General features: G+C 35.4%; 1 protein-coding gene across 3 annotated transcripts in view; it reads left to right on the top strand.

The window, feature by feature from the left end:
* The window catches only part of SUGCT (succinyl-CoA:glutarate-CoA transferase), a 755607-nt gene that overhangs the window by 380191 nt on the left and 361621 nt on the right, over window positions 1-13795 (top strand). For all 3 annotated transcript variants that reach the window (XM_060632202.3, XM_060632197.3, XM_060632204.2), the window contains one exon: window positions 737-839. In XM_060632202.3, the coding sequence (XP_060488185.2) occupies window positions 737-839 (103 nt within the window). The remainder of the gene's footprint in view (window positions 1-736; window positions 840-13795) is intronic.

Raw genomic sequence — 13795 nt, 5'->3', positions numbered from 1 at the left:
AGGGGTAGAACACATAGCTTTCTTTTAAAACAACTACATTTTTAACAATGTTTATTTATTTTGAGAGAGAGAGAACAAGGGAGAGAGAAGGAGTGTGAGCAGGGGAGGGGCAGAGAGAATTTCAAGCAGGTTCCATACTGCCAGTGCAGAGCCTGATGCAGGGCTTGAACCCACGAACCATGAGATCATGACCTGAGCTGAAATCAAGAGTCGGATACTAAACTGACTGAGTTACCCAGGCACCGCTAACGCAACATTTGTTTATTTTTTGTTTTGAGGAATAATTTAGTATGTCAGTGTCTACCTTACACTGGTGTATTATGCCTTATACTTAAAAAATACTTTGCACAATGACATTATGCTCAAAATTGCAATTATTATTATTATTATATTTATAAACTGCTCAAAACCACAACAATTGAAACTCAGTTAAAACCATTCCCCACATAATCTCTCTTCTCCAGTGGGCTCTCTGTCAAAAAGCACACAGGGACAGAAGTAGGAGGAGTTTTATCTCTAAAGGTGGATTTTCAAACAACGGGACCTGGGTGGCTGTTCTTACCACTGCAGGGCAAGTCGAGTTGTTTCAGTTAGACAACATTCTCAAAACTAGGAGCAAAGAGAGTCTAAGAAACATATTTTTGTCGTTATTGGTTGCTTCAAAAGAGGGCCATATGAGAAAAAATGTTGTGTTACATTCTTTGTAAAAATACATCTTTTTTTGGTGTGTTCCTAGGTTTGAAAAAGAAATGACCAGCAAGTGGTTATACCTCTTTGAAGGCAGTGGGGTTGCATACGGCCCAATCAACAACATGAAGAATGTATTTGCAGAACCCCAGGTTTGGTTTTTGAAGTTTTTAGTACATTGCAGTTTTTTAGTACATATTGCCTCTCTTTCTTATCCAGATTGATTCATATAAATACCTGTTAGCCATTGGTCTTGAGCTTAAGTCATGTAACATGATTTTTGACTATTATGTTAGACTGTGGGTCTGAAGTAAAAAGAATCAATTTGGAACTGGCTGTCTATAATCATGCTTTTATGTCCATCAGATCTAACATATTTCTTCAACAGTCTCTACATAAAGCCTGCAAGGTCAGGACATTCGTTTTTCCTGAAAAATAGAAATATAGACAATTGAAAGATTGGGATCAGGCACTTGGAGATCATTCTCTGTAGAAGAAAGTATGACAGCTCTCACAGTTATAGTCCATATCTTGTCAGATGGCTATCTTAAACTGTACAAAGCAGGTTACATTGATTTTGCAAATGAGAGGCTTTTATATGTTTTGATTAATAAAGGGCATTATTTGTGAAGAATTAATTGTTCTTGAATAGAGATTTGATCTGTACAATTCTTATAGGCTTCTTCTTGGGCCCAGGAATAAGGATCACCTGAAAAAATATTTTTTTCTATAACATTGTTCAAATAATTATTTTTAGATGGTATCGAAATAATTTCTGATTTTATTAATCAGTATCACTGCAGGCAACTTACTGTTTCTTGGATTCACATATTAATCCCAAAAGGTAGAGGAACTCCATTTTTCTATGAAGCTTTCACTATGATTATTCACATACCTTGTCAGTTTCCAATGCTTCAAAATTACAGGTTTAAAAAAATTCTTTTCATTGTAACAGATTTTTCTTTGAAATGAATTATTGAAAATGGAATACGATGTTTTCTAAGAGAGGAGAACTTCGTTGGAAGTTCACCTAATTCTTTACCTTTGGTATCTATATTTTACATGAATACCTGCTTCAAGGAGAATTGAGATGTATTTGATTCAATGGTTACAGTATTTACTGGAGGAAAAAAAGTGAATGAATTCAGGAATTCTGCTTTGGGTTTATTTTCCTGGCAAGATCGTGAAAATGGCAAGGCTTTGTCCGTAATAAAACAATGGCCAATAAGTATATGAGATAAGGGGGCCCACTTGATGTGTGCTGAGTTTATGTGGAAGGGTCCTCACTATATCATGGATCACTGTCTGGTGACTCTTTGCAATGATGTAGCAGCATGCATGCCCTGAAATGTACTAGACCCAGAGGACCAGTTTCCTCACTTCACGACTTTGAATGAGGCCAAGCTCTGACTTTAAATTGTTGGGGGGGGAATGGGTGGGTGCGTTGTACTATTATTTTCCCGCTTAAAAGTGGTACTGAGGCGTGTAGGACTTGGTGTTTAATTCAATTAATGTGAGGGCATGTTTCTCTAGAGATAATTTCTGAGAGTTTTATCATCAGCATTTCCGTTGCTCCACCTGTTTCATCAGGCGTAAATTCACCCCAAAGAACGTTATTTTAAAAATCAGTAGGTATATTCTAATGTGACCTATTTTCTAGGTTTTGTTGAACAAGGAACCAAGGTTCCACTCTTCAAATTGATCAATGCAGTCTGCTCTGGTTCAGACCGAATCTAGGATAATTAGATTTTTCATTCCCAATTTTCCCTTGTAGTTTAGTTTAATTACTGGAATCTCTGCATCTCGTCTCTTTTGGACCTGCATGAAGTTTCTATTGTTGGTCTATGGCATGTTTTTAGGACTTCAATCATTTTTCAAATGGAGAAGAGTGGTATTACCTGAGCCAGGACACCAACTTGTGCTACTACCCCAAGGGTCTCTGAAAACTGCCTTCTTAGCCACCAAAAAGAAGATTGTAACTATTACAATTCTAACATCAAAAATTTTTAACTGTACAGTGATGATTACTGACAAGGTACCCTAGTCGCAAGAATAGAGTTGGTCTCTTTTATATATAATTTCATTCTTCTTTGCAATTTAAATACCAAGCGTACACTTCAAAGTTTTTTGAGTTTTAGAAAGACAAGAGAGCAGCATACCATTACATTTTGAAAGTTACCAAAGATGGCTCTGGCAGTTGTATGTAGGATTGTTTGGCACAAGAGGTAAGGCCACTGTATTTCCCCTATGCTTGGAATTGCTGGGCTCTTTTTAAAGAATTCCATATAATTTGGAATTTTGGAAGGAATGTAAAATGTGACAAAATCATGGAGTTGTTTTTTAAGACTGCTTTAAAAGTTCATTGGGCAAACCAGTCTTGTACTTATTATGTACCAAGTGCTAGGGATTTAGCATGAACTTAGTAATTATCTTACGTTCTGAAAAATAAATTTAAAATGGACTTAAATAGCAGATACACATTAAATATTGTTGATGCATGGATCAGTGAATGAATGAGTTGGCTAACTCTGCAAAGTATAGGTTTTCCAAATGATCAGGTGGCTATTGTGCACCCCTGAGTGGGGCTGACAAGCTCTATCTATAGTGCTGGCTGGAAACCCTTTGTCTGGAAAGCCTAGGGGAGGTAAGCACAACATAATGGTTAAGACCATGAAGTCAAAATTGTTGGGCAGCTTTATAAACTTACTAGGGTTCAGTTTACTCAACTGTAAAGTGGTGAAATAGGATCTTGTCTCTATATTGTTGTGTTACGAGAGATAGTGTTTATCAAGGGCAGTAGGGATTGCCAGATGGTAATATCCCTGGTTATGATGGTGTTCTTTAAGGTCATATTTTTGTTTAAAAAAAAAGAAACACCCTCTTTTACTTACCTTTGTTTCGTGGATACAAACAAACTTAGTGTGGCTGTGGGGAGGGGATCGTTAGCTTAAAACCGAGCTCTAATACTCTTTTAAGAAAATGCATCTACAAACTCTGTGCCAAGTTCTCAACCTTCATCATTTCTGATTGCTGAAATTCCTTTTATTTTATTTTTTGTTTTCTGTACAAGTATCATTTCCGTTTAAGGTGTCCTCCCTTGTTTTTCCCCCATGAGCTGTAGAGTTTCTTGGCCCTGGGTATGTGGAACCGGCCACTTGTGCTCAGATGTGGGACCGTGCCGCTGGCGCCCGTGGCTGGCTCTCCGTGTGTGCTGTGCCAGCACAGCTGCTAGTTCAACTGAAAATTGACTTGGGTGAAGTACAAGGCCTGGAACATGGCGCAGGAAGTGAGGCTTTGATGAAGTGAAGAGGGGGTATGTCTAACCCAAAAAAAAAAAAAAAAAAAAAAAAAAAGAAGCATCACAGTGCAAGAGAGAATTTTCTGTGGGCCTGCTTATAGTGGGACATGTACATTTCATCTATGGTTTAGACTTGGTAGACAACAAAAATTTACTTGACGGTAGAAACTACTGCTAACCTAAATAATTTCATTATGGCCTCCTGTTCCAAGAAAACTTGATTTTTTGACTCAACTGAAAGAACAGATGATTTTTTTTTTTTCTTGGATAGAGACAAGGTTGTCTACCTTTTATCCTCTGGTTATATGCTACAGATTGCGTAGTCAAAATGATCCTAAAGTATCCACTGTTAAGTCAATCAAGAATACTATGGGGGTTTTGGTCTGGATTTACTGATAGCTTTGAGAAATTTTGATCCAAAAGCCTTTTTAGTGGTAGTTTTATTGTTTTTCTCCCTCAGTGATAAATTATCTGTGGAAAAGTCTGTGTATTATAGAAGTATAATGGAGATTATCTGCATATAGATTTTCATGGTCGTTTTTCCAAGTGCTTTCTTAAAATATCTTTTTTTAATCAGGCCAAGATTGTGCAATACATTAAAGGAATTCTTAAAAAGTTTAAAAAACTTGCTAGATGACCTCAGTATGGTCCTATTTAACATACCCTTGGGAACATGTGCATGAAATACATTGTGGTTTGAGGTTTTCCAACCCAAACAAACTTAAAAGAAAATGCAGCTTTTAATAGAAACTATTCAAATTCTTGCAAAAATAGGTATGGATCTCACCACTGAGAGCATTTAAAAGCATCATTATCTACCATGAGAATCAAAAGAGATTGTGTTATCCTGTCTTTTGTATTTTGGTTAATACTGTGTGTTTGACGATTCTAGTGTATTCTTTGCTGAACTGCGCAATTAAAAAAAATACATAGAGATGAATGACTGAATGTCTGATTAATGTTTTTTTTTTTCTCCTTGATGCCATGACCTGTGGGTGGGGAAGAGAGGGCAAAGGGTGTCGCAAAACTGATGTTATTTAACAAAGTCTTCACATTTCTACCACACAAGTTGAATACATCAGGTGTAAGACATCACCCTGAAGCATCACTTCTGAGAACTATTGGGAGGGAAATATCAGAACTGAAATATCACAGCTGGCCCTGATTTTAGCTGGTGCCAAACACCTGCAGGCTCTAAAAGGATACCAAAACAAAACCCCACCCCATGGCCGCAAGCCATCCCTTAACAACCCTTCCTTAACTTTGTATCACCATCAAAATTAATTTAACATTTTCTACAGAAACCTTATTCTTCCGGTCCCAGAAGGCCATTACAACTCCGTTAGCAAATCTTTCGTATGGGGTAAATATGTCATAGAAACAAACAGAATGAAGTATTGAAATATTTGATGGCTTAAAATTATCTGTTGTTTTCATATCATTATTTGTGGAAGCCTGTGAAGTTGGAGATTTTATTAATCTCTAGGCTAGCTCATATTCTCTAAGTGATTTGGTTTTTTTTAGCACATTTTGGCAAAATATCTGAGCATCTGGGAAAAAAAGTTTCAATATTCATGTAGTAAGTGTCAGAAGCACCCCAATATACAAAGCTGTTTTTCAAGCCCTTTCTACACTCAGGCATGCACGTGCTTCTGCACATGCGCACAAACGCACGCATGCACACACACATTGTTGATGCATTTTAAAGATTGCCTTCTCAATGACATTAGTTAATATTTATTGAAATGCAGTTGTATAGCCCTGGGGGTCTTATACACCTCAGACAAAATTATATCCTTGTCTCTAATACTGCTGGGAAGCACGCATACCTACAGTGCTCCTTGCAACAGGAAAACAGTTGATGAAGATCTGAAGTAAAACAATATGTCTGGAAATAATTCCTGGGAGAGGAAGGAGATAAAAAAAAAATTTTGTGCCCATCTCTGAATATATACATGACACATTTTAGATGGTGAACAAATTCAGATATATTATGTGTGTGTTTGTTTTATGAACCTGGGTTTAATACTTTAAATTTTTGAAGAAATAATGTGTTTTAGACTTACGTGATTAAATGAAATAAAAATGGAGAGTGTAAGCCTTCAATTTTATATTAAAATAAAAAGCATTAGGCAGTAATATCTAGTGTTATTTTATTGTGTTGAGAAGGATCCTAATAATGTAAGAGGAAACCGATTAAAATGTCAAATCAAAATTAAGGACATATTATAACATTACTGGCATTTTGTGCTTATTTTTAAAATATAGCTAAGAAAATTGGATGCACCAGTTTCTTTGAATGATAACACTTCTATATATTTAGATAGCCAATTCAAATGCCTTGAACATTACTTGACTGATGGTGATGGAAATAAGATTGTAGAGTTTATGTTAAAGAAAAAAAGCCTCCTTTACTTTTTATCTTTTTATAAAAATGTCAAAGGCATGGTTCAGGGCAAAGGAGAATGTATTTGCTTATTCATTCAATCAGACATTCACTCATTTGTTCAGCAAATAGTAATTGATGGCCAACACTGCTTGTGTGCATGCACACTCTCATAGATATTATATTACATAATATATAATATATATATATATACCAATACATATACCTATATATATATTGGTTTTGTAGTAGATATTTTGCAAGGGAAGAGAGTATGATGGAAAACAGTAAATCAACAAAAATAAAGCTTCCTCCAAGGAGGTCCTGCAGTCCAGTTCAAGGTAAAGAGTGTCCATCAATCACAGAAGAGTTACATATAAATGTTTTGGGCATTTTAGTAGTGAGAAATAATAGTCACAAATCATCCTATTTAATGAACTAACAGAAGTTTAAGATATGACAAAGACTTGCAAAATGTCTTTATCATGAAACTTACCAAAAAACTCTTTATTCTTTTAAATACTTTTTGTAATCAGTTTGTCATATTACTCATATATTCTTTTTCAGTGATTAAGAGGAATTTAATGGAGGTTTTAAACTTTTACTGTTCAGTGATTTTGAAATTATTTGGGACCTGGGAATATCTGAAGGGTTTGTTTGTTTGTTTGTTTGTTTTGTAAAGTTATTCTCTCTGTATTTCTCTGTCTCAGACAGCCAATACTGAATGTTATGATTTCACAGATTTAGTCAAATAAGAACATTTTTCATTACCATGGTATTGTAGTTATTAATTAAAAAGCATTCTATTTGTATTATTGGTAGTACTGAACATGAACAATGATTGACAGGGACTGAGCACCATTGATATTTGAAGAACTTTCCTAAAATGATTAATGATGAAGAAAGAAGACCCACAAAATGGTGTATTCAAAGTCTAAAGGGACCTTGAAATGGAGTTCAACATTCTGTAAGAACTCAGCAGTTAAAAATGGACCCTGAATTTGCAATTTAGCTCTTTTATTTTTGTTACCTGTGCTTTATGTGCTATACTAGGAAACCGTTGCTTATCTGAGGACATGAATATTTACGGCTGTATTTTCTAAGAGTTTTGTAAGTTTTACATCTTACATTCAGGTCTGTGAACAATCTGGCACGTGTGTGTGTGTGTGTGTGTGTGTGTGTGTGTGTATGCTCATCCTGTAAGGTGTGGAGTCCAACTTCACTATTTTGCATATGGATATATCCAAATTTTTCAGCATCATTTGTTAAAAAAAAGACTATTCTTTTCCCATTGAATTTTCTTGTCATTCTTGTTCAAAACCTATTAATGTAAGTGTTCATTTCAGAACTTTAATTGTTTAAACATTTTTATTTATTTCCACAATTGTGTATTTCTCAAGATTTCTAATGCTGATTTTTAATTTTATTCATTGTGTTTGAAAAACATACTTTGAATGATTTAAGCTCCTTCAAATTTATTGAGGCTTATTTTATGTCTTATTATAGGATCCATTCTTCAGAATGTTCAATGTATTCTTAAGAATGTGTATTCTATTGGAGTGTTCTGTAGATGTCTGTTAGGTCTCATTTATTTTTACCATTATTTAACTCTTATATTTCCTTGTTGATCTTCCGCCTTGTTGTTGTAGACATTATTGAAAGTTGGGTGTGAAATCTCCCAATGTTATTGGTAAATTGTCTGTCTCTCCTTTTGGTCAGCTTTTGCTTCATCTATTTTGGGCTCTGTTGTTACATGCTTATATGTTCATCACTGTTATATCATCTTGATGAATTATCCCTTTATCATCATAAAATGTTTGTCTTTCACTCTAGTAAGATTTTGTTTTTGATTTTTTAAAGTTTATTTTGAGAGAGAGAGCAAGAGAGAGTGAGAGCAAGCATGCATGAGTGGGGAAGGGCAGAGAGAGAGAGAGAGAGAGAGAGAGAGAGAGAGAAAATCCCAAGCAGGCTCCATGCTGTCCACACAGAGCCCAATGCAGAGCTGAATGTCATGAACAGTGAGATTGTGACCTGAACTGAGATCAAGAGTCAGACACTTAACTGACTGAATCACCCAGGTGCTCCAAGATTTTTTGTTTTAATATCTACTTTCTGATATTAGTATTGTCACTGCATTCTCTTTTATGATTGTTGTTTGCATTGTACATCTTTTTCATCCTTTTATTTTCAATCTATTTGCATGTTTGAATATAAAGTATCTCTTATGTAGACAGTATATAGTTGGATCTTTTTTTTTTTTTTTAATCCAACCTGAAAATGTATGCCTTTTGATTGAATTGTTTAAGCCATTTACACTTAGTTATTACTGGTGTGGTTGGATTTACACCTGACATTTTGCTTTTTGTTTTTTATGTGTCTCAAGTCTTTTTTATTGCTGTTCTTTTCATTGCCTTCTTTTGTATTAAGTAGATATTTTCCTCTGTAATATTTTAATTCCTTTCATAACTTTTAATGATATTTTGAGCTTTTTTTATTGGTTTCTTTGGGGCCTATAATATATACCTTAACTTATCAGAATTGACTTCAGCTTCTTTTATTTGAGTTTAGTTGACACACAATGTCACATTAGTTTCAGGTGTACAAAATAGTGATTCAACAACTATAGTTATGCTGTTCTCACAAGTATAGCCACCATATGTCACCATACAGCACTATTGCAATACCAGTGACTATATTCTCTGCATTGCACCTTTTATTCCTATGACTAATTCATTCCATAACTGGCAGCCTGTATCTCCCACTACCTTCACTTATAACCACTAGTGGATACTTACCCAAAGAAAATGAAAACACTAATTCAAAAAATATATGCACCCCTATGTTTATTACAGCATTATTTATAATAACCAAGATATGGAAGAACTCAAGTGTCCATCAGTAGATGAATGCATAAAGAAGGTGTGGCGCGCGCACACACACACACACACACACACACACACACACAGGAATATTATTCAGCCATAAAAAAGGTGAGATCTTGCCATTTGTGACAACATGGATTGACCTAGAAGGTCCTAAAGGAAGACAAATGCTGTGTGATTTGTATATGTGGAACCTACAAAATCAAACAAATGAATGAACAAACAAAAAGCAAAATCAGACCTATAAATACAGAGAACAAACTGGTGGTTGCCAGAGGCAAGAAGGGTGGGTAGGTGGTCAAAAAGAATTGATTTCAGGGGCTCCTGGGTGGCTGGGTCAGTTAAGCGTCAGACTTCGGCTCAGGTCATGATCTCACGGTCTGTGACTTCGAGCCCCGCGTCGGGCTCTGTGCTGACAGCTCAGAGCCTGGAGCCTGTTTTGGATTCTGTGTCTCCCTCTCTCTCTGCCCCTCCCCTGTTCACACTGTCTCTCTCTGTCTCAAAAATAAATAAACGTTAAAAAAAATTAAAAAAAAAGAATTGACTTCAGTTTTATACTGACTTAGTTACAGTGAAATATTGAAACTTTACTCCTATATAGCTCCATATATATATACAATATATGTATATTTGTATACATATACATGTATATGTATATTGTATGTATAATGTATAATATATTTATATTGTATACATATACATGTATATGTATACAATATATATGTATATGTATATATATAGTTTCAGATATATAACATCTATACATATTATAAACTCAGCAATACACTGTTACAATTATTTCTCTATAAAATATGTTATACAGTATTAAATCTTTCAGAGTTGCTGATGAAAGAAATAAGGGCAAATAAATATTCATAGAATTTTTATATTAATCTTTTTATGCCATCTTATTTTCTTAATTTATACCTATGGATTTGAGTTAAAGATTTGAGTTGGATCTGATATCCTTTCCTTAATCCAGTAAATCTTGTTGCTGTTATCCACCCCCCTTGTGCTATTATTGTTAAATATATTACATTTACATATTATAGGCCCAATAGTATATTTATATACATTCTGTTTATTGCAATAGCTTTTGTTTGTTTCACATTTTTATTTAAATTCTAGTTAGTTAACATACAGTTGATATTGGTTTCAGGTGTAGAATCCAGTGATTCATTACTTACATACAACACCTAGTTTTCATCACAAGTGCCCTCCTTAATGCCCATCACCCATTTAGCCCATCCCTTCTAGTAACCCTCAGTTTGTTCTCTATAGTTAAGAGTCTGTTCTATGGTTTGCCTCTCTCTCTTTTTTACCCCCTATGTTCATCTGTTTTGTTTCTTAAATTCCACATATGAGTGAAAACATATGGTATTTGTCTTTCTCTGACTGACTTATTTTACTTAGCATAATACTCTCTAGTTCCATCCCTGTTGTTGTGAATGGCAAGATTTTATTATTTTTTTATGGCTGAACAATATTTCTCTCTCTCTCTCTCTCTGTCTCTGTCTCTCTCTCTCTCTCTCTCTGTGTGTGTGTGTGTGTGTGTGTGTGTGTGTGTGTATGTGTGTGTGTGTATATATATATCCACACACACACATATATATATATACACACATACATACATACATGCCACATCGTCTTTATCCACTCATCAGTCAGTGGACACTTGAGCTCTTTCCATAATTTGGCTATTATAGATAATGCTGCTATAAACATTGGGGTGCACGTGCCCCTTCGAATCAGTATTTTTGTATCATTTGGGTGAATATCTAGTAGTGTACCTGTTGGGTCATAGGGTAGTTCTATTTTTAAGTTTTTGAGGAAACTCCATACTGTTTACCAAAGTGGCTGTGCCAATTTGTATTCTCATGAACAGTGTAAGAGGGTTCCCCTTTCTATGAATCCTCACCAACACCTGTTGTTTCCTGTGCTGTTCATTTTAGCCATTCTGACAGGTGTGAGGTGGTATCTCATCATATTTTTGATTTATATTTCCCTGATGATGAGTGATGGTGAGCATCTTTTCATGTGTCTGTTAGCCATCTGGATGTCTTCTTTGGAAAAATGTGTATTCATGTCTTCTGCCCAGTTCTTAACTGGATTATTTGATTTTTGAGTGTTGAGTTTGATAAGGTCTTTATAGATTTTGCAGTAGCTATGTAAATCAGTCAAGAGGAGAAAGTAACAAATATGTAATTACATTGTTTTTTGTAATTGCCTTAATTATTATTTTATTGGTTTTCTGCTGTGTGTCTGTGTGTGGATTCATAGTGCTATATGATATCATTTACTTCCAGCCTAAAGAACTTTCTTTGCTATTTATTACAATGTAAATCTGATACCAAAAAATTCTTTCAGTTTTTGTTTATCTGGGATTATCTTTAGTTTGCTTTCATTTGTGAAAGATAGTTTTGCTGGCTATAATATTGTTTGACAGTTTTTTACTTCTAACTCTTTTAATACATTGCTCCAGTGCCTTCTGACTTCCATGGTATCTGATGAGATGTTACATGTTAGTCTTACTGGGCTACCTAGTATGTTATCAGTCATTTTTCTTTTGCTCCTTTAGGGTTTCTTCTTTGTATTTGAACATTTTGAGTATTATGTGTCTGGGTGTATGTGAATCCCTTTACATTGATCATACTTAGAGTTCATTGAGCTTCTTGGATGTGTAGACTAATGTTTTTCATGAAATTTCCAAAGTTTTCAGCCATTATTTCTTTGGTATTGTTCATCACTTTCTCATACCTCCTTCTGGTTCTCCCATTTATGTGTATGTTGGTGCTTTTAAATGGCTCTGTTCTCATTTCTCTAAGGCTCTGTTCTTCATTTTTTCCTCTTCTTCAGATTGCATAATCTCTATTCATCTATCTCCAAATTTACTGATTATTTCTTCTGCCAATTCAAGTATATGGTTGAGCCCCTCCAGTGAAATTTTCATTTCAGTTATTGTACTTCTTGACTGCAGAATTTCCATTTGGTTCCTTTTAAATAATTGGAATATTTCTATCTCTCCATTGATATGGTATCTTTGATGAGACAATGTCCTCATATCTTCCTTTAATTATTTAAGCATGATTTCCTTTTGTTCTTTGAACGTATTTATAATAGCTGCTTTGAAGTTTTTGCCTGCTAAGTCCACCATCTGGGCCTCTTCAAAGGCAGTTTCTATTGCCAGCATTTTCTTTCTGTGTATTGGTCACACTTTACTGTTTATTTGCATGTCTCATACCTTTTTGTTGCCATCTGGATATATTAGATCTCCTCCAACCCCAGGCATTGTTTTGTTTGTTGCTTAACAGGTAATACAACAGTGACTTGCCTGCATCCATTCTGTGAGAACCATTTTCCTTGCAATGCATAGCCACTGAGGTCCCAGCTCAGATGGTTTCCACTTACTTTTATCTTTTAGCTCCAGGTCTTCCCTGAGTAGGTATAAGCCACTTACTAAGAACCCTGAGGATGTTCTTACCCAGTTAGATTTTTATCCTTTGTAGTTGGTCGTGTGTGTGACTTGGAAGCTGCTATTGAGTTTACAGTCTCCTTCCCCCCACCCCCTACCTTTTTTTTAGCCAGGGACTAATAGCTTGGGGATTTCCTCTGTGACTGCTTCTGAGAGATCACAACCTTGGACACTCACACAGTTCCTAGACTTCCAGAAGTAATTGTGATTTGATTTTTAAGTGTAACTTCCAGTCTGTCTTTCTAGGATGTCCTGAAGTTGTTTACCCTATCAGAATATCCACGTCTAAATTTCTTTTACTTTGTACTTTGTGCTGGCCCTCTTTACACTTATGCTTACACCTTCAAGAAGGTCTTACTGTGCTCTGCTGGAGTTCTTAGGCTCCTTGTCCTTACCTTGCTAGGTTTGGTCTCCCATTTATTGCTACTTTTGAAAGACAAATGTAAAAGTTTTATGGAAGTGTTTTTAGAGTGGTCTCCAAAAGAACACCTGGGTTAGAATCATCCAGAGGCCTTGTTAAAATTCATATTTCTGGAACTAACCAAGCCCAGTGATTTTTAATGTCTTTGGATGAGGTTCAGGTATTGGCTTATGTAGATTTCCCAGAATTATTCTGGTACAAACTATATTTTGAAAACCATTATAGGAGATGGTAGAAGATTAAGTTGGAAGTGTAGCTTGGGTCCTGATCGTGAAGCACCTCAAATATTTCTCTAAAGGATTTGAATTTTCCCTGTGGGCTAAGTGTTGGAAACAAAAATGGCCTTACATATTATGTGTATAGTACTAAGTATCTTCTGTGTTCTCTCACCTTCCTTGATGGTCTCCCTGCTCTGTTGCAGACACTTTGTGTGCTCCTCACTCACTCACTAAGGACTTAAGGCCCTCATCCTTTTATCCTCTTTTATCCTTGCTTCCTCTCCTTTCTATTGTCTCTGACTCCCTACCAGCTCAGCATGACCTCATCCACCCTTCCCCTCAAAGATCTTAAAGCATCACTTTGTTTCTTTCTCTTTCAAATAAAAACTTAAAAGAGTATTTCCAGCAATTCAAATGAATTTCTAAACCAG

This window comes from Panthera onca, chromosome A2 (assembly GCF_046562875.1).
Source record: "Panthera onca isolate mPanOnc1 chromosome A2, mPanOnc1 haplotype 2, whole genome shotgun sequence".
NCBI classification, from domain to species: Eukaryota; Metazoa; Chordata; class Mammalia; order Carnivora; family Felidae; genus Panthera; species Panthera onca.
Note: the sequence above shows the minus strand (reverse complement) of the source record. Positions and strands in the feature narration are given on the sequence as shown.